Source organism: Pleurodeles waltl, chromosome 12 (assembly GCF_031143425.1).
Source record: "Pleurodeles waltl isolate 20211129_DDA chromosome 12, aPleWal1.hap1.20221129, whole genome shotgun sequence".
NCBI classification, from domain to species: domain Eukaryota; kingdom Metazoa; phylum Chordata; class Amphibia; order Caudata; family Salamandridae; genus Pleurodeles; species Pleurodeles waltl.
In genome coordinates this window covers 150,751,321-150,772,591 of record NC_090451.1, presented here as the reverse complement: position 1 = coordinate 150,772,591, position 21,271 = coordinate 150,751,321, and the positions used below count along the sequence as shown (strand labels likewise).

Below are 21,271 nucleotides of genomic sequence, written 5' to 3'. Positions count from 1 at the left end.
TTCGTACATCTGGCCCTTAGTGTTTAAATGCAAATGTTTTGCATATAACATCTGCTTTATAACAGTGTGATAGCAGAACAATTATTCATAGATTTATTTTTCTGGTTTATAGTAGATGACAGAATTCAGTGAAAGTACGACAGAAATAAAATGCAAATTCATTGCATTTGCCATCACCCTGCAAGAGACCTCTCCTTTTCAAGATAGGAATCTCCAGCTTCCTGAGAGGCTGATTCATGTGACTGATTTGCAAACATACTCAGTAAAGATTCTCAAAGTACAAAAGAAGAGAACTGTGGTTCAGCGGAAGTATGTGGAATAGAGGCATCTAAGAAACTGATATTTGGTGCTGAAACAGCTTAGTTGGGGGCTGGAAAGGAGGGGTTGGAGAACAAGGACTGATTCAATCCTTTTGGATATAAAATTAAATGATGAGCGTATGAAATATTGTTGCAATGTCGCAATTCCTTTTAGTACTTTTTACATTTTTGCCATTATACGTTTTTGTTTTTATAGTTACATCTCTATTCTTTATCTGTAATAGATTAGAAAGTTGATTTTTATAACGTTTTTCAAGTATATAGGTGGTCATTACAACGCTGGCGGTCGGTGATAAAGCGGCGGTAAGACCGCCAACAGGCCGGAGGAAAAAAAACTGGAATTACGACCGTGGCGGAAACCGCCAACAAAGACAGACATTTTAACACTCCGACTGCCACAGCAGTACAAACAAACAGCTTGGCGGTCACCGCCAACAGATAGGCGGAGGACAATGTACCGCCCACAGTATCACAACCTACCAATCTGCCACCTTTTCCGTGGCGGATTCACCGCAAACAAAAACACGGCGGAAACAGGACTTTGAAGGGAAAACGCTCACCTCTACACACACCACGAGGAATCCGGACGCCATGGAACCCGAACTCCAGATCCTGCCAGCCCTTATATTCTTGCTCCTCTACCAGGAACACGAACGCCGGCGGCGAAAACCACGGTGAGTACTGCACCTACGACACAGGGGAGGGGGGAGGTAAAAAACAGGGACACACACACGCAATACGCAACACCCCCACACCCACCCTCACCCACGACAACACTCACACTAATACAGCATGATACATTACAGTTACACCCCCCAAACACTCCTGGAGGAATGCAAGGACAAAAGGAAATAAGTGTAACCATTGTAAAATATTAACATCCAGTACGCAAAAATATATATATACACTATAAACAAAATATACACCAAGAATAGTAGTCCAGGTAGCGCTTCATTGAAGTCCGTGGAACACTTGGCCCACACGGTATGGGTGAGGCCCACACTCAATCCCCGAACATGACGGAGAGAACACTGCAGGGGCATCAGATAGCAATAAAACAGGCACCTCAGGGGGAAGGGAAAGGTGGGGCACCTCAGCCGGTTGAGTGCATGACGCCAAATCCACGAGGGGGCCACATGCCCACTGTTCCATCCTGGGGAGTGCAAAGCCACAGTCTCTCAAGTCTCTACAGTGGGTGGTTTGCCCACTGTTCCATCCTGGGGAGTGCAAAGCCACAGTCTCTCAAGTTTCCACAGTGGGTGGGTTGTCCACTGTTCCATCCTGGGGAGTGCAAAGCCACAGTCTCTCAAGTCTCTACAGTGGGTGGGTTGCCCACTGTTCCATCCTGGGGAGTGCAAAACCACAGTCTCTCAAGTCTCTACAGTGGGTGGTTTGCCCACTGTTCCATCCTGGGGAGTGCAAAGCCACAGTCTCTCAAGTCTCCACAGTGGGTGGTTTGCCCACTGTTCCATCCTGGGGAGTGCAAAGCCACAGTCTCTCAAGTCTCTACAGTGGGTGGTTTGCCCACTGTTCAATCCTGGGGAGTGCAAAGCCACAGTCTCTCAAGTGGATAACAGTCTCCACTAGTTCTGGAGGGGGCTTTGTGCCCAGAGTGCTTCATCCTGCCAAGGACTGAGGTAGTGGATGTGATACTCCACTGGTTCTGGAGGGGGCTTTGTGCCCAGAGTGCTTCATCCTGCCAAGGACTGAGGTAGTGGATGCCTTTCTCCACTGGTTCTGGAGGGGGCTTTGTGCCCAGAGTGCTTCATCCTGCCAAGGACAGAGGTAGTGGATGCCTTTCTCCACTGGTTCTGGAGGGGGCTTTGTGCCCAGAGTGCTTCATCCTGCCAAGGACTGTGGCAGTGGATGTGATACTCCACTGGTTCTGGAGGGGGCTTTGTGCCCAGAGTGCTTCATCCTGCTCGAGACGGACTCAGTAGCGTCAGTGCCCTTGGCGCTCATGGGCCAGCGGTGTTTGTTGCGGCGGTGCCCTGTTCAGCGGTGCTTGTGGCGGCGGGGCCCTGTTCAGCGGTGCTTGTTGCAGCGGTGCCCTGTTCAGCGGTGCTTGTTGCGGCGGTGCCCTGTTCAGCGGTGCTTGTGTCGGCGGGGTCCTTTGCAGTGACTCAGCTGCTGGCGGTCCTTCATGGCCCAGCGGGGCTGGTGCTGGCGGTCCTTCATGGCCCAGCGGGGCTTGTGCTGGCGGTCCTTCATGGCCCAGCGGGGCTGGTGCTGGTAGTCCTTCATGGCCCAGCGGGGCTGGTGCTGGCGGTCCTTCATGGCCCAGCGGGGTCCTTCATGGCCCAGCGGGGCTTGTGCGGGCAGTCCTTCATGGCCCAGCGGGGCTGGTGCTGGCGGTCCTGCCTGGCCCAGCGGGGCTGGTGCTGGCGGTCCTGTCCTGGGCAGCTGGGGTGGTGCTGGTGGTGGCCTCCTGGGCAGCAGGGCTGGTGGCGGTGGCCTCCTGGGCGGCGGGGATGATGGCGGTGGCCTCCTGGGCAGCAGGGCTGGTGCTGGCTGTGGCCTCCTGGGCAGCAGGGCTGGTGGCGGTGGCCTCCTGGGCAGCGGGGATGATGGCGGTGGCCTCCTGGGCAGCAGGGCTGGTGCTGCCGGTGGCCTCCTGGGCAGCAGGGCTGGTGACGGTGGCCTCCTGGGCAGCGGGGATGATGGGGTGGCCTCCTGGGCAGCAGGGCTGGTGGCGGTGGCCTCCTGGGCAGCGGGGATGATGGCGGTGGCCTCCTGGGCAGCAGGGCTGGTGCTGGCGGTGGCCTCCTAGATGGCAGGGCTGGTGGCGGTGGCCTCCTGGGCAGTGGGGATGATGGCAGTGGCCTCCTGGGCAGCAGGGCTAGTGGCGGTGGCCTCCGGGGCAGTGGGGATGATGGAGGTGTCCTCCTGGGCAGCGGGGATGATGGCGGTGGCCTCCTGGACAGTGGGGGTGATGGCGGTCTTCTCCGCCGTGCTGCTCTTCCCAGATTAGCTGACTTTCTTGTGGCCCTTCCCCACCTTGGAAAGTGTCGCAGCAGACTCCACACTCCCACCTGTACCCCTGGGAGCGGCTTTGGTGGCTGGAGTCGTCCCCCTCTCCCGCCGGGCACTGGCCAACTTTTGTTGCTTGACAGGTGCAGGACTGTCCGTGCTGTGGCTCCGTGCCACACTGGCTGCCCTGGTGGCCGGTGCACTCCAGATTCCGGTGACTACAGGCACCACTGGTCCCGGAGATGTTGTGGCTGAGGTGCTAGGTTGGGACCTGGAGAGTCGGGCCCTAGGAGATGGACGGGGTGGGGAGGTGAGGGAAAGAGGTCAAGGTTGGACAGGAAAAGTTTCTTGGGAACACTGGGACGGGTAGCTGGAGGGGGTTTGGGAGTGGAGGAAGAGGTTGTGGCTGTAGGAGGTGTTCGTTTGGTGACTTTGGGTGAAGGTGCATGCGCTGGAGGCTGTCGTGAGGTGGATGGCTGTTGGGTGGTTGTGTGCCTGCGTTTGTGTATCTTGGGAGGTGGCGTCACAGACGCACTGGGAGAGGACACAGGGGACGTGTGAATGGCAGTGGGGGTGCTGACTGCACGTGAGTGGGGTGTGGTGGTGTGTGTGCTGGTGATGGAAGTAGTGGCTGTAGATGTAGTGCATGCAGGTGTGAGTGTAGACAAGACTGGGAGGGAGGAGGGAGATGAGGAGGAGGGGGACACAGTGGAGGCAGTGGATGTTGGTGCGTCTGCATGTGTGTGATGCTTGCGTGAGTGCCTGTGGGATGTAAACTGTAAACTTCGTACTTGTATAGCGCTCTTTTACCCTGAGGGCATCTTGGCGCTTTTACACATACCGCTGTGGAACCCTTCCTGGCTTTCCCTGTGAAGTGCCCACTCCTGGGCACCCCCAAGGTGAAGCCAGGCATCCCTAGCGCTGTTGGGGCCGTTGTGGAGATTAAGCAAGCTATTGCCCAGAGTTACAGAGTGGGATTAGATTGGCACCGACGCGAGAGTTATCAGGTCTGAGGAAATTGAGCCCAAGACCCGCTGAGGCGGGAATTGAACCCTGGTCCCAGGCCACACCTCTGCATCAGGGTCTGCCGCTCTAACCATTGAGCCACACTTCTCCATGTGTGGTGCTTATGTTTGCCAGAGCTTCCCTTGTGTGTTGACGTGTGTGCATGCTGGTCTGAAGGTGTGCTTGGGATAGGCTGAGGTAGAGGGGATTGGGTCTGGGTGGAGGAAGTTGGAGGGAGGAGGCTAGAGACAGGGACAATGGCTGCCATCAGTGCTGATCACAGAGTCTTGAAAGTTCGCTGAAGGGCTGCCTGACCTGAATGAATGCCCACCAGGAATGCATTTGTTTGTTGCAACTGCCTTTCTACACCCTGAATGGCGTTCAAAATGGTAGACTGCCCAAAAGTGAGGGACCTGAGGAGGTCAATGGCGTCCTCACTGAGGGCAGCAGGGGTGACTGGGGCAGGGGCTGAGGTGCCTGGGGCGAAGGTGATGCCCACCCTCCTGGGTGAGCGGGCACGGAGCAAAGGCTGAGGGGCTGCTGGGAGGGCGGTGCTGGTAGGGGGGTGGCAGCTGTACCTATAGATGCGGGGGGCACAGATGTTGCCGCCACCACAAGGGAGCTCCCATCAGAGGACGAGTCTGTGTCACTGGTGTCAGCTCCTGTCCCTGCTGTGGAGCTCCCCTCGCTCTCCGTCACACTGGTGAACTCCGAGTCCATTGTCTCGCCCTCCAGGTCCATGTGGGATGCAGCTCCCTCCTGCTCCGGTGCCACTGCTCCTCCACCTCATGATGCTAATGCACACAAGAACAGGGAGACCACAAAAAGGGGGGGACGACAGAAGAAAGACATCTTGAGTGCATGCATTACCGCTACCGTTGGCAGACACGACAGACACAGAAGCCCCCTGCACTACGCCGCGCACTTGGGGTCCACTCTTCAGTCCCTGGGACATGGCCTACAAGGCTACGGCCGACATCTGCACACATGGATGACACAGGAGCCTGACTAGGTGTACTTGGCACTGTACACAGGTGGGGTGGGGTGCCACAGGGTCTGCCAGGACAAGGGGACCTAACTCGCCCTGGCCTAGGGAAACCCTCAGCCCACCTCCCCCACCCAGACACCTCCACTGCGCGCAAAATCAGAAGAATGAGAGTGTACTCACCCCCTTGTGGCTGCTGTGATGCCCTCAAGCACCCATCCAACTCCGGGTACGCCACCGCCAGGATCCTGAACATCAGGGGGTTCATGGTGCGACGGGCACCCCTCCCACGATGGGAGGCCATCCCCAGATGGGCCTCCGCCATCTTCTTGCCCCAGCGGCGAATGTCCTCCCATCTCTTACGGCAGTGGGTGCTCCGTCTGTAGTAGACCCCCAGGGTCCGGACGTCCTTGGCAATGGCACGCCAAATATCTTTTTTCTGGTGGGCGCTGACCTACATGATTTGTACAGGGGGGAAGAAAAGTTATTACCAACTGCACCGTCACAGTCATTGGCCCCCATCCCTACCTTTGCCATGTGGCACATGCACTCACCGTCGTTTCATGCACGCCTCAATCTCCCCCCCATCTTTCATTCACCCCACTCCACACAGGCATAGCCCATACAGCATGCTCCCAGTGTACTTACCTGTTTGTCTGGAGGACTGTAGAGTAGCGTGTACTGGGGGAGGACCCCATCCACGAGTTTCTCCAACTCCTCTGATGTGAAGGCAGGGGCCCTTTCCCCAGACGCACGAGCCATTGTCTCTTCCAGACCGAGGTCACAGCAGCACTTGCAGTGTAGGTCCTCTCCTGTCGAAGATCAGGTATTGAGTGATTGAACAAATAGAAAATGGCGGTGACGTCTGCGGCGGTACGTACCGTCACCGCCGGCGTACATCGTCATTGGCTCCTGGGACCCATAGGGTCCAATGTTAACCAATACAGAATTGCGCTGCGGTCTTTGACTGCCTACCGCGACGGTGCACACACTGCTGATTGACCTGTCCTGGGGACAGAGGTATGGGCCCACTAGGTTGGTGCTGTGCTGGTGTTTCCAGAGGGGGGTAGGTCTGTGGTGGCCAGTGACTGTGTGAGGGGAACCGACTGTCCCGAGGTCCCCGATGGGCCGGGCTGGTAATCTAGATCCAGTTGGACAGAGCTGCTGTCATCACTGTGGGCCTCTTCTGTTGGTGGCGTGGACATGTGTGGACCCTCCTGTCCGGTGACGTTGGGTAGGGGTCCTGCAGGGGTAGAAAAGGATGTTTACATCTGTGTGTGCCATGGTGTGCAATAGGTGGGTGACCGTGTACCGCAGTGCTTGCATTCCTATGTGGGCCCTTGTGTGATGGTGGTTTAGGGGAGTGTATGGGTATGTGCAGAGGCCATGCTTTGGTGATGGGTGTCCATGCTTTGTTGTTGCATGCAGGGCTTGGTGTTAGGATGTGTGGTTTGTGATGTTGGGACATTTGTGAGGAGATGGAGTGATGGGGGTGAGGGTGAGGGTGGGGGTATGTGATGGCATGCAGGTAGGGTGGGGAAAGTAATAGTAAAGATTTGACTTACCAGAGTCCATTCCTCCATCTACTCCTGCGAGGCCCTCAGGATGCAGAATCACCAAGAGCTGCTCCTCCCATGTTGTTAGTTGTGGGGGAGGAGGTGGGGGTCAGCCGCCAGTCCTCTGAACCGCGATGTGGTGTCTTGAGACCACAGAACGCACCTTCCCCCTTAGGTCGTTCCACCTCTTCCTGATGTCATCCCTATTTCTTGGGTGCTGTCCCACTGCGTTGACTCTGTCCACTATTCTGCGTCATAGCTCCATCTTCCTAGCTATGGAGGTGTGCTGCACCTGTGATCCGAATAGCTGTGGCTCTACCCGGACGATTTCCTCCACCATGACCCTGAGCTCCTCCTCAGAGAACCTGGGGTGTCTTTGCCATGCCCTGGGGTGGTGTGGGTGATGTGTGGGGTGGTGTGTGTAGTGATAAGTGGGGTGATATTTAGTGGTGTGTTGTGTGAGGTGTGTGGAAGTTATGTGGGTGATGGTATTGTGTGCCTGTGGATGCTTGGTAGTAGTTTGTAGTGTCTCTCTCTGGCCTTCTCTCACTTATTTTGTCGTAGGGGTTTGTGGGTGATGTGGGTGTGTGTTTTATATTGTAATGGGTGTGTGGGAGTGGTGTGTGTATGTGTATCAGGTGTGTGTATTTCGAATTGTCCAATGTGGCTGTGTTTTGTAAGAGTGTGTGTATTTTGAGCGCAGCAGTGTGTACCGCCAATGGACTACCACGGTTGAAAGACCGCCGCGTGGATTCGTGTGTCATGATAGTGTGGGCGTATTTCTGTTGGCGTGACGGTGGAGGTTTTGTTTTCGCCAGTTTATCACTGACCTTTGGTGTGGTGGACTTGTGTGGGTGTCTGAATTTTGGCGGATTCCGAGCTGTGGGTCATAATAGCTGTGGCGGATTTCCGCGGCCGCGGAGGTGTGTTGGCGGTCTTCTGCATGGCGGTAAGCGGCATTTACGCCAATGTTGTAATGACCCCCATAGTGTGGATTCTTGAGTAGGTCGATAAATAATGAAAGGAGTTTGAAGTGTACTAACAAACGAGTAATCCTATAAGTATCACGTGACTGATCGTTGCCCAGAACTCGCCATCATCATGTTTGTGGGTTTCAGTTCACTAAATTTCCTGGCTCCAGTTGGTAAGTTGGCATTGAACCTGGACTTCGGCCAAAGAGTTTAGGGGTCTAAAGTACGACCGTATTTTGCATCAAGTTGCTATAAACATTAAATTAAAAGAATTGTCTTGAGTAATACATTGTTGCTTATAGAGCACTTCATTCATACACTATCAATTATTTCTAAGTACTGCAAAAACAGGTATTACAATTGCTCAGTTTAATGATTTTCAATTTACTCACCTCGGAAGGATGAAGGGCTGAGTCAGGCTTGCTAGGATTTGCAATTGTAATCTCAGGTCACTTGATATTTTCAAGGTGAGCATTGGCTGCCTCGTCATCTTAAATATTGATGTTTGTGTATGTGCAAGAGTGCATAGAATTGTGTGAGGGAGATGTGCCTACTGAAACACACCTGGTAACATTTTGGCCCTGCAATAATGATGGTAATTTTTGGTATACATGGGCATCATTGCCATGATGGTGACCCTGTAATTAAGGTAGTAAATGCGGCCATGGTCTGGACATCCATGGCATGCCAGGAAACACCCCTGAAATGATGAAGGCCTTAGCATAAGAGTGGTAATTCTTGGTATATTATTAGCATCCATGTCATGATGGTGCACAAACCTGGATACTACTTGCCATGGCATAATGGTGCTAGTTCTTTTTTATTGTGGGCAACCACAGCATGATAGGTGCCCACCTCTGGAATTATGCTGGGCATAATTGATTGTACATGCATGAGGATGCTCACTATTGGTACAGTATTGTCTCTGGCATAACAATGGCAATTCCTTTCTTAGTGGGGTGCCCATGGCATATTGACATATCTACACTAAGCTAAGGATAATGCTGGCCTTGGGATAATTATGCTAATTCTTGGCAATCTGTTTGATGTAAAGTGCTCTGACACCCAACACTGGAATGAGTAGCGCTATAAAACAAATGAAATACATGTAAGAGAGGGGTTATGGAAGGATGAGAGGCACTGTTGGAGGGTGGTAGTGAGGGAAAAATGGAGAAGGAGGTCATGGGGGGTGCAGTGAAAACGATTGTTGCACTTGGCACCACCAGCATTAAAGCCCACCCTTCATTGAATTAAATTCTGAAGTAGGCTCCACGCTCTTATCATATGAAGCAATAAATGTGCAAGTAGGTCACTGAATGGGACTCACATCTAAACAAGTGTATAATGTTGGAATGTTTTTGGAGCACCCTTGAGAAGACTCTGTGGTCTTGTGATTTGTAGGGACCTCACACCAGGGAAGTCACAGTGTGATGTTGATCACACTTTGAGGATGGAGCGCGTGTGCTTTAGAGGCAATATTGCAGTGATCTGTACCCGTTTCCGGTCAACGAACACCCACCCCCAGTACTTAGTTTGTAAAAAAATAAATGTTGAGGCCCAACTTGTTGCTCCCAACCTTACGGCCAGCAATATGGAGGGTGCCAAGGCTGCATAATCTTAATTTCATCCCATGCCTCTTTAAATTTCCACTGAACACTCTCTGACCCTCTATGTTTCTCTTTCAGGTTATTTTTCTCCTATTTCCTTTCTTTGTCACTGTTTCCATATTTCACTTTCTCCTTCTATTCCCTTTTAATGTTTTTCTTTCTGTTGCTCAGGTTCAATGTCTGATATGGAAAAAAGCAGAGATCCCCAAAAGTGGGCTCCAGTGTGGCCCATCTGCAACCACCAACATAAATTAAGAATTACCCACCCCACAAACAGTGCTTAACGGTACCTGGCTCTGTCCTGAAAAGGAGGGGGCTCAATGATGCCTGAGGTCAAAGTCCACGTGCAGGACGTATGTACCCAGACAGAATCCCTGTAAACAGTCCCCAAAGAAACCCCATACTCTATTAGACTAAATACATATGCCTCCTCATGTTTGATGTGGTTTAGGAACCACAAGATTTCTGCAGGATAAGCGTCAGACATGGTTAATCGAAGAGCAAATTATATATTTTTAATTTGTTAACAAGTTCCGGATGCACAGGTGGCTCATGGGGAGATAATGAAATAGGCAGGATTCAGGTAAGGAAATTCAAATGCTGTGAGGTGGTAAATTGTTTGAATTGTAAATTGCAATAAGTGTACCTCACTGTTGATGTAATGGTTTACATGGATTGCCTGGTCTTCAATCTAATTTATGTACTGTAAGAAGGATGCCACCTTCATAGCCAATGCTTAAATTGTAACAAAGTAAGTGTCAAGTTCCAATTTTTTTAGAAACATTGGTGGACTTGCCCAAAACAAAGATTGTCTAGATTTGATTCCATCTCGCCTCTTTCATCCACCACCTGACACTCCCTGCCCCTTTATCTCACTTTTGCAGGTTCTTTTTCATCCTTTGTTTTGCACTTTGTGACTGTTTTTCCATCTTTCTCTTTCCCATCTCTACCTTTTCACACTTGTTCTGGATCTAAGTCTGATGATGAAAAATAAGTCCCTGTCCCCAAAAATGAGTGTTGGTCGGACCCACTTCCAACCACTGGCTTAAATAAAGCACCGCATGGAGAATCAAGATACTCAGATAGTTCGCACTCCTCACCTGTGCGTCAGGCCCTAGCAGCTCCCACCCAATCTGAACATGAGGGGCTAGAATTCTCACGCTATCACCTTGGCACCAGGGCACTATTATCCTCCCAAATGGTGGCCAACTCAAGGCAGTGAGAGATACTTGTCAATCCAGGATCTGAACAGCTCCTCTTCATCTCCAACATGGCCCTGTGCCGCACAGATGAACATGGACCAAGAAAGCCAAGGGGAATCTGCTCACTGGTGACTCAGGATGAACCTACTGTTGACCTGCTCAGTCCTTTGGTTTCCAGAGGTCCTATCCATTCCACTAGAAACATACACCCTCAGCAGATCTCTCCAAGTTTTACCTTGCTTTTCCCCACCCATACTCTACATTTTTGGAACCTAAGACCAGCATATTGCATCTGCTGTATGAGGAAGTCCTTCCTCACTCACAGAATCTCCTGAAACATGCACACTTAATCACACATGGTCACACATCTGCAGATGTTCACCTAACCTACAACTGCTGTCACTCAAACAAACCAAACTGATGCACATTGCTCTCGGCACCCCGTGCTTACTCACTGAATCACCAGACTCTCACCTATATAAACAATAAGAATGATCTCCACTCATATTTGCAGACATACATAGCTGTGGGCTGAAGGCCCCTTGAAAATCACTGGTTTTAATCACAAAATTAAATTACTCATGTGCAGCTGACAAGCTGTCTCAGTTGTATGACAGAACCCTGCATGCATTACAACGCATGCCTTTACTACGTGTCTATTACCACAAAATGTCTTTATTCACATATTGGGGTCGATTATGACTTTGGCGGACAGAAAAGCCCGTCTGCCGAAGTCCTGATGGGCAGGTTGCTGCCAGTCCAGCCACCTCCCTGTGGGCCCCATTAAGAGTTTCCTGCGGGGTTGGAAAATGGCCTACAGCATTTTCTCCAGCTCATAATAGGACCGGCGGCAATGCTGTAGTGCGTAGGATGCACGAGCATCCGTCGCAATGTTCACTGTCTGCAAAGCAGTCAGTGAACTTCGTGACGGGGCTGGCCAGGGGGGCCTCTGCACCCCGTCTCCACCAGCCATTTCATGGCGGTGCTACCGCCATGAGCCCGCTGGCGGAAAGAGGAGTCGTAATCCCCAGGGCAGCACTGCTTGCTACACTGCGGTGGTTAAGGACTGCCAGCACCGCCAGTCTGTCCAGTGGCGGTGCTGGTGGTCTGACCGTGGTGCTACAGCTGCAGTTGTAATATGGCTGTCGAACCGTCATCATGACCCTGGCGGTCTTAAAACTGCAAGGGTCATAATGAGGGCTATTGCCTTTACCACACATATGCCTTTATCGTGCATGTCTTTACAACGAATTTGTAAGTTGTACGGAAATGCCTCTTTTAGCATGTTCATCCCCACATTTTTGGACTGAGGCTGCTGGGTTTTTGACTTTGAGAGCACTGAGGCCTGCTAACTAGACCTCAGTGCTAGTGTTCTGGCCCCATACTAAGTATGCATCGAATTGGATTCACCCATTTTGCAAGGCCTGACTTACTTATAAGTCTCTAGTGTGTGGTATCCAGGATACCCAGGGCATATAATGCACAGTGTCCACTCAAGGCTGCAGCACTGTCTGTGCCACCCTTCATGTGGTAAAGTACAAAATGGCACCCAGCCTGCCACTGCAGATCGGAAGGACAGTGTGTTCCTGTCAGTTCGACTTTGCCATTCAAATCAATGACAAAGCCACCATGCCCCTTAATATTATATACAAGTCTCCCCTAAGGAAGGCCTAGAGAGCCCCATGGCAGGGATCTGTATTTTGGTAAGTGAGACATGTATATTTTGATATGTCTCGACAGGAACACATCCAAATTGTCGTTTTGCTGTGGGTAAAGTTGGTAGTCCCATTGCCTAACACAGGGTTACTGGGTGGCAAATCCAACATGCTAGCTTTTGACTGAATGCTACCAAACTGGGTCATGTGAGGTATCAAATTAATCGTGACATTAAATGTGATCTAATGCCCACAGCAGAATTAATGTCACTATTAATAGTTGGCCACTTTTGGAAAAGTGACCACTCTGTGCTCTGCTCATCCAGCGGCCTCACAAAGGCACACATGCATAGACAGCTTCGTGACTGTCTGGGGAGATGTGTGAATGACTCCCAGGCTCAATGACAAAGGCAGTGCTGCAGCAGCGAAGTGTCACCTCCTCTGCCAGGATGGCCACTCAGCAGATTAGCCTGGAGGTGTGCTTTAAAGGGAAAACCAAGCTTGATGGGCAGCCCGGCCCAACACCCCTGAGCCTTTTGTTCTTGCAGACAGTTTGAAGACAGGGCTAGAAGCCGGAAACTCGCGCCAAAAGCTGTTCTACCATGGCCATGTTGTCCCCAGATAGCCAAACCTCTAGGGTGGGCGACCTCGTTCCTCACGACCAAGGAAGGGCTGTGCCATCTTGGAAGGAGCAAGAAAGTGGAATTCTGGGATATCCAGACGCCACACATCACAGGAACTTTGTCACTAGGTAGGATGGAATCTATTAGCCCATTGGCTAGTGACCACTAGGTCCCCTAAGGGTACTTTCTTTGGAAAAAAATGGCACCACTGGCACGTTGACCCTCAGTACTCACTAGATCGGGAAAGAGGACAAGAAAAAGACCACTCTGAACTCATTGGAAGTGCACAAAGAAAGGCTATGACACCAGAGCAACTGCGCCTGCTGGAATTTTGGGCAAGTAGCGTTTGGACCCTGTTCTGCATGCCTAGCTGGGGGAAACATTGATCTCCAGCCCCAAAGAGAAGCAGAGATTTCAAGGGTCAGTTAGCTGCCCCCCAGAATAGCACAGGGGAAATAAAGCTGCAGGAGCCCAAGTTGCCTCTTTGGTAGCCACCACAGAAGCCTTGCCACTACCGGATGCCTGGCACCCCCAAGGACAATTCAGAGATAGCCAAAAGGTGCGCCCATGCCTGTGGGCTCATGAGTGTTGGTTGTGGCCGGATTTGTTACCCAAGAGGGACACCAGCCTCCACCAATGACTTGCACTGTGACTCCAGTGTTGTGAAAGCGCAAGGTCTGCATCGGCAGGCCTTGGAACCTTGCAAAGAGGACTTCATGGGAACCTGAACTCTGTGGCTAGAGTTGCCCCCACTCACCTGTGGACCAAGGACTCAACCATACTTCACCCCCGTGGACCGCCCAGCACCCAGAGCACCTTTGCACCTTTGGGCTTGCATCCCTCAGCATCAAGACCACTCTATTATCGTCTATGGCAGTCATCTTGTAAAGTTTGGCTCTTGCTCTAACAACACTCTAATGGCCAGTTAACTGTCCAAAGTATCTTCTTTAGCCCCCTGGACATTTGTCCTGCCGAACTTGGTCACCTAACTCGGCCAGAGTTGCTGAACTAACTTTTCCAAACTTTTCAAATGTTTCCAAAGTTTTTGTTGACTAATGCTTGTTTGTGGTTAATGCTAAAGGTACTTATTACTTTAAAAATCTACATCTCTGGAACCCTATGGAGGATTTTGAAGGATATGTTACCTATAGAGAAAGGACATATTTTATAAACGCTAGTTACCATTTTATCTTTGGGATTTAGAACCAGCTAAAGTTCCCTGTTGGACTCCCATAGTGCTCTAGCCGTATCTGCTCTGTTATTTTATTTCACTTCTTCCATTCCTCTTCATTGTTGGACACTTGCATCACACTTGGGTTAACACAACCACTTTTCTTGCTATTTGAGTAATTGTGCTATATATTTTACTGATGTTGTACCCTCACCTTTGGGTGCCCTTGACAGTGCACCTCACATTTATCACCAGCATGGTCATTTGACATCTGCCCCTTCATTAAATGTTGGTTGACCCAGCTGGATGGTGGCCTGCGGGCATGGTTGCCTGCACACCCTCTTTGACCGATGAATAGGCATTTGCCTTTGATTATAGGTCTCTGATCAGTAACTTTCCCTACACATCTTGCTCCACATTTATTTTGATTTCTCTTTGCGACTATTCAACATTCATACTGTGTGTGGGAATTTAAATAATTATGTGATTAACCCAATATGTGTATTCTTTTATACATTTTTGCTTTTACATGGGATTGTTTTTCTGATAGGATGTTGGATGTTTCACATTCACTAATCAGGAGTCAAATACTGCCCTGAGCATTTTTCCACACATAAAGCCAGAGACGTTTTAAGGCATGGGCAAAGTGGGCTCTGGTCCAGGGCCCCAGCCTTTCAGGGCACCCTTGATAGACCCAGCTCTGTCTGCAGAGTCTTGCCCTGATGAACTTGAATAATTCATCAACAGATTTTTTAAATAAGTTCTCCCTTCATTTATTTTTAGTGTGGACGATACGTGAAAGTCTATTACAGACATTTTGCAGAGAAATGTTGTGTTTATGTTTCAAGCAACAACCATAACAAATTATTTTAGATAAAATCAGGACCTTACAAATGAAAAATGAGAATGTCACAATACAGAGAATATTTGCAGTAATGTTTGTAAGCTGCTGCTGTGTTACAATATTGAAACGCCGCTATCCTTCAATATTAGATGTAAACATTTTTAGAATTTGGACCAGTGTCCAAATGGAATTTTTAGAATTTGGACCAGTGTGCCTGTGCACTATTAGTGACCCGGCCAAAAAGGGCATGAAAGAGCTAAAATTGTACCATATATTCAAAGCTGCTGTGAACAGGAAGCCCCAAATTCCGTTTGGCTCAGGGCCCCCAAGATCTTTGCAGAATGGTTTAGATGATGAAGGTGGTCTGGTGATCTGCCTCATCAGCTATCACTAGTCCCACACTTAAGGTCTTTAAGGAAAACCAATGGCACAATAGACAGTGCCCCACTGTAATCAGTGGGGAAAGCTATAGAATAAGACCAGTTCCTATGGGGTCCTATTACACGTGTGACACCTTCAGTCACGCTTGGTAATGATGGCAATTGGGCTCTTACTTTCTTTTGATATTCATGAGAGGCCTGTGATGGGTCAACGTTTTCTGTTTATGGTGATTGGGATTGTGGTGCTGGAACACTACTTTGGTGCTCGTGATAAGGTGAAGGCTGGCTGTGGGGGGATCGTTTTCTAATACTCAAAGGTGTGATGCAGTAGTTTACTGCTGACAATGATAAGGAGGTTGCCCATGGGGCAATTGTTGCTAGTGTCAATGATGCTGCTGAGGCAGTTATTTACTGCTGCTCCGGTGATGAGATGGGTGCAGATGGGGCAATATTTCAGTACTAACAGCAACAGTTTACCAATGATAATGGGAAGGGATCTGGGTCATGTGCCAATTGGTTACCACTGATGACGGGGAGGCTGGCTTACAACTGACAATAAGGGAAGCAGAAGAAGCAGCAGTTATGTATTACTGATAGTGTCTGTAGCACAATATGTTGCCACTGATAATGATGGAGGGGTTGGTGATGAGGCACTTGTTTGCTTCTAATAGTGATGGGGAGAGTGTCTATCGAGAGATAATGTACTACTAATAATAATGGAGAGGTTGAAAATAGGTGCCTAGAGGTGACTAGAGATTATGATGGGAGATGCCAATGTAGGTTATGCCATACTGATAGTGGGAGAAGGCCGGCGATGGAGTGAAAGTTTAGTATTGGTAATGATGGGAGGCTGATGATAGAGCAATAATTTACTAATGATAATGATGGGAGGTTGATGGCGCAATAGTCTACCACCGATGATCACAGGAGGTTGACTTTGGGGTGATAGTTTATAATTGATAGTAATTGAAGTTTGATGGGGCTATGGTTTACTATTGGTAAAGATGAGAGGTTGGCAAAGGGGTGATATTTACTGTTGGTAATGATGGGAGGCAGACGATGGGGCAATAATTTACTATTGATAAGGACAGGTGGTTGATGGGGCAATGGTTTACTATTAATAATGATGGGAGGTTGGTGACGAGGCAATGGTTTACTATTGATAATCACAGTAGGTTGACTTTGGGGTCGATAGTTTACTATTGATAATATTGGGAGGTTGGCGATAGGGCAATGGGTTACCATTGATAATGGAAGGTTGGCGATGGGGCCATAGTTTACTACTGATAGTAATGGAAGGCTGATGGAGCTATAGTTTACTACTGGTAAAGGCAGGAGTTGGTGATGGGTCAATAGTTTACTATTGATAATGATGGGATGATGGCAATGCTGACAGCTGATCACCTGAGTTTTCTGTTAATGATGAAAGGGCTATTGGTGATGCAACAGGTGTTTGGGGGGGCTGGCTGGTAATTTACTGCTAACGACGATGGGGAGGCTGGTTAGACAGAGTGTATTGGTGAAAATACAAATATTGGTGATGCTGGTGGCAGCTTTTTTTCTGACAATAACACAAGGTTATTGCTGAGGCAGAATGCTTAATAGAGTAAGCCATTATCGCACACGGTGCTGCGTTTGACACATCATCGTGAAGGTAGAAGTGCTGCTAATATTAGAGGAACTGCAGAGTGGTGACAGCTCAGTACAGGGAGTGCAGAATTATTAGGCTAATGAGTATTTTGACCACATCATCCTCTTTATGCATGTTGTCTTACTCCAAGCTGTATAGGCTCGAAAGCCTACTACCAATTAAGCATATTAGGTAATGTGCATCTCTGTAATGAGAAGGGGTGTGGTCTAATGACATCAACACCCTATATCAGGTGTGCATAATTATTAGGCAACTTCCTTTCCTTTGGCAAAATGGGTCAAAAGAAGGACTTGACAGGCTCAGAAAAGTCAAAAATAGTGAGATATCTTGCAGAGGGATGCAGCACTCTTAAAATTGCAAAGCTTCTGAAGCGTGATCATCGAACAATCAAGCGTTTCATTCAAAATAGTCAACAGGGTCGCAAGAAGCGTGTGGAAAAACCAAGGCGCAAAATAACTGCCCATGAACTGAGAAAAGTCAAGCGTGCAGCTGCCACGATGCCACTTGCCACCAGTTTGGCCATATTTCAGAGCTGCAACATCACTGGAGTGCCCAAAAGCACAAGGTGTGCAATACTCAGAGACATGGCCAAGGTAAGAAAGGCTGAAAGACGACCACCACTGAACAAGACACACAAGCTGAAACGTCAAGACTGGGCCAAGAAATATCTCAAGACTGATTTTTCTAAGGTTTTATGGACTGATGAAATGAGAGTGAGTCTTGATGGGCCAGATGGATGGGCCCGTGGCTGGATTGGTAAAGGGCAGAGAGCTCCAGTCCGACTCAGACGCCAGCAAGGTGGGGGTGGAGTACTGGTTTGGGCTGGTATCATCAAAGATGAGCTTGTGGGGCCTTTTCGGGTTGAGGATGGAGTCAAGCTCAACTCCCAGTCCTACTGCCAGTTCCTGGAAGACACCTTCTTCAAGCAGTGGTACAGGAAGAAGTCCGCATCCTTCAAGAAAAACATGATTTTCATGCAGGACAATGCTCCATCACACGCGTCCAAGTACTCCACAGCGTGGCTGGCAAGAAAGGGTATAAAAGAAGGAAATCTAATGACATGGCCTCCTTGTTCACCTGATCTGAACCCCATTGAGAACCTGTGGTCCATCATCAAATGTGAGATTTACAAGGAGGGAAAACAGTACACCTCTCTGAACAGTGTCTGGGAGGCTGTGGTTGCTGCTGCACGCAATGTTGATGGTGAACAGATCAAAACACTGACAGAATCCATGGATGGCAGGCTTTTGAGTGTCCTTGCAAAGAAAGGTGGCTATATTGGTCACTGATTTGTTTTTGTTTTGTTTTTGAATGTCAGAAATTTATATTTGTGAATGTTGAGATGTTATATTGGTTTCACTGGTAACAATAAATAATTGAAATGGGTATATATTTTTTTTTGTTAAGTCGCCTAATAATTATGCACAGTGATAGTCACCTGCACACACAGATATCCCCCTAACATAGCTAAAACTAAAAACAAACTAAAAACTACTTCCAAAAATATTCAGCTTTGATATTAATGAGTTTTTTGGGTTCATTGAGAACATGGTTGTTGTTCAATAATAAAATTAATCCTCAAAAATACAACTTGCCTAATAATTCTGCACTCCCTGTAGTTTTGTGCTGATGTATTGATTGCTATGAGGTCGTGGCCCGTCTCATCTAAGTGGCCCAGGTCGTGCTCAGTAGATTTGGCGCCAGTCACTCGGTGATGTTTCAGCCTGGCGCATCACATGAAAGGCTCCCCAGTGCTTGGAACGGTAGGTGTGGGACTTGGGTCTGTATATTTTTCCCGTGTGCAGCCCTTAAAAGGAGAACGGGAGGGATTATTTTTTTCATGCACGCATTTCACGAGAATTAGAAAGTTAGTTATGACAGGAAGCTTTCTGACACCTCTGCACAGTAGCAGATAACGTCGCCCCTTTCCTCCCTTGGGCACCGCTTTCCATCAGAGAAACCAGGGAAATTCCCGCCTGTGAAACCGAAAGCAACAGTAGGTCAGTTGCGCAGGGAGCTCGAGGCAGCGCGGCAGCCATTCCGAGGAAATGTCGGGCGCGCAGTAGGTGGTCACCTGTGGACCTCGCTCTCTGTCCCTCAAACCCAGGAGGAAATCGCACAACACCCGCGGGCACCCCACACCCTGCTGGAGTGGTGTGCGGGCGCTCTGGGCAAAGGTTTTCTCACCACCCTTTTGTGATGAAATGCGGAGCTTCTTTCCCCGCGAGGGCGTAAACCCGACCCCGGATCGCACCTCCGACCCGCGGAATGGCCTCGCTCCTTCCGGCCGGGACCCAGGGGGCTCTCCTCGTCTGCCTCGTGCTTCAGCTCGTGAGCACTGGTGAGTACTGCGTGTGGTGTGTTGTTGGGTTGGAATAAATGTCCTCATTACTTTAACACCGATGAAAAGCTACAGCAGTTACAAAGCTGTGATCTAACTGAAAAATGTACGCGGGTCTCTTATTTTAAAACAAAGATAGAGCACAGTAGGGCTCTGTTTTCCATGAGTGTTGATTCCTGTACTCATTGCTTGAGTGCTCCTCTCTACAGTCGCGCTCGAGAACAGCCTCACGCTCCAGTTTACTGCGGACCTTCAATGCTTGAGTCCGATCAATCGGATTTCATTTCTTTTGTCCGGTGTCTCTAGGTCCTGGGAAAGCTTTTCACTGCCAAAGGCTAACAAGAGACGGTGTTTATTCAAATAAAAGACAGGTGGCCCCAGCCACTCTTTCTTGAAGGGCATTAAAATTAATGACTTTTTTCAAGAGCTGGGCCCGGAAATAGTGTCAGCTGCCTGACATAAGAAGGAAACAAATTCACAATCTGGCCAAGAACCAGGCTAATATGAAATGGGTTTATTATTTTAAAGCTTCCAAAAAGCATACAAAGAGGTTGTAAAGATATAAATGCGAGACAATCCTTTGTTACTTTGTAGCGAATCCTAATAAAACTAGGGTTGGGTGTAATTCACTTTGGGAAGGCTGCTCTGGTGTCGTGGTTCACTGAGCTGGCACACCCACAATCGTCCATTGGCTGGATTGGCCTTGAGAATGAAATGTCACTGGGGATGGTTTTGCCCACATCAAGGTCAGGTAGGGAAGGTGGCCCTGCCTGGAGCCTGCAACCTGGAGCCCTTGCTTTCTAGGTGACAGCCATGAGGTTGCCCGCCTGTCATGGGGGTATTATGGGATCTGTCCACCTCGCAGGAGCCCCAGACTCCTCCCCAGTCCAACACCATGCTGGCCTGAGTAGGGAAGGTGACCCTGACCGGTGCCTGGAGCCATGGCTTCCCAGGGGAAGCCATGCCTTCTCTTACCTCGGACAGGGCTGGGGGGATTACGGGAGCTGTCCAGTTTGCAGGAGCACCAGACTTCTCCCTAGACCAGTGCCACCCTGGCCTGGCCCTGGTCTGGGCCTTCACGTTGGATCCTGCCTCTGCTCCACACACCTGAAGTGCATGAGGGTGCGCCACTGTCTGCAGCCACAATGCCCCGGGTTGGGACTGTCACCACGAGTCCATCGAGTAAGGAAGCTCTGGGCTGGTGCCTTCCACCTGTCTGGTGCCTGAGGAGCTAAGGAGGTTTAAGCCCCCAGCCTACCCCCACTCTCTGGCCTGCTTGGAAAGCCATTTTTCCTCAACTATTAAGCCCCCCCTCTAAGTGGGGGGGGGGGGGGTGACAGACTCCAGGGGAGAGACAAAAGTGAAAGTTAGCTGCTTTGGCCCTCCCCCAGCGCCCATGCCATCTGGTCGGTCATCCACTGGCTGGTCATCTGGTCAGCCAGCCCTGCCACCTGGCGGCTCGGCCTCACCTGTTCACTGGAATGCCTGGGCAGCAGCAGACGGCAAGGCTAGCACTCAGGAGGCTCCTTCCTCGAGCCACCAACCGGTTTCTTCCCTCCAGGTGGCTCTGCTGGTGCCTGCTCCGGCCATCTTGTCACCCTGCTGACCTGCGAGTGGTTGTTCCCTCATGGCCCAGAATTAGACAAATTAGTTAGATTTACATGATTCACCGACCAACAGTGAGGTTGTCATGCATGAAATCACGGGAACATTGATTTGCAACTCAATGTGTAATTCATTCTCTCACAGAGTAAAGTAGCTTGTGCAAACATACACTGCTGCACTTGACATGAAAAGAAGTCTACTCATGCACGCCCCTTGAACTTAAAGGGGGTGGGGACTCCTATCACGTTTCTCATTTATATTGAGAACTGGGCTTCCGTTTGTTTTGTTTTTACTCTGTCCACACCACAGGTATCTGCAGGCACCTCTTGCAGCTAAGAAATCTTCTTGTAAAACAATTTTACGTTACATAATATCGGAGGCTCTG

The 21,271-nt window shown here is 49.7% G+C and overlaps 1 protein-coding gene across 3 annotated transcripts in view; it reads left to right on the top strand.

The window, feature by feature from the left end:
* Positions 1–18,619: 18,619 nt before the first annotated feature.
* The window catches only part of CXCL16 (C-X-C motif chemokine ligand 16), a 42,729-nt gene continuing 40,077 nt past the window's right edge, over positions 18,620–21,271 (top strand). The window contains exon 1 of one of the 3 annotated variants that reach the window (XM_069216371.1): positions 18,620–18,703. In XM_069216371.1, coding sequence (XP_069072472.1) covers positions 18,655–18,703 — 49 coding nt within the window. In that variant the 5' untranslated portion in view covers positions 18,620–18,654. Of the gene's footprint in view, positions 18,704–18,763; positions 19,282–21,271 lie in introns of those variants that run through there. The other 2 variants (XM_069216370.1, XM_069216369.1) reach the window with 2 other exon arrangements.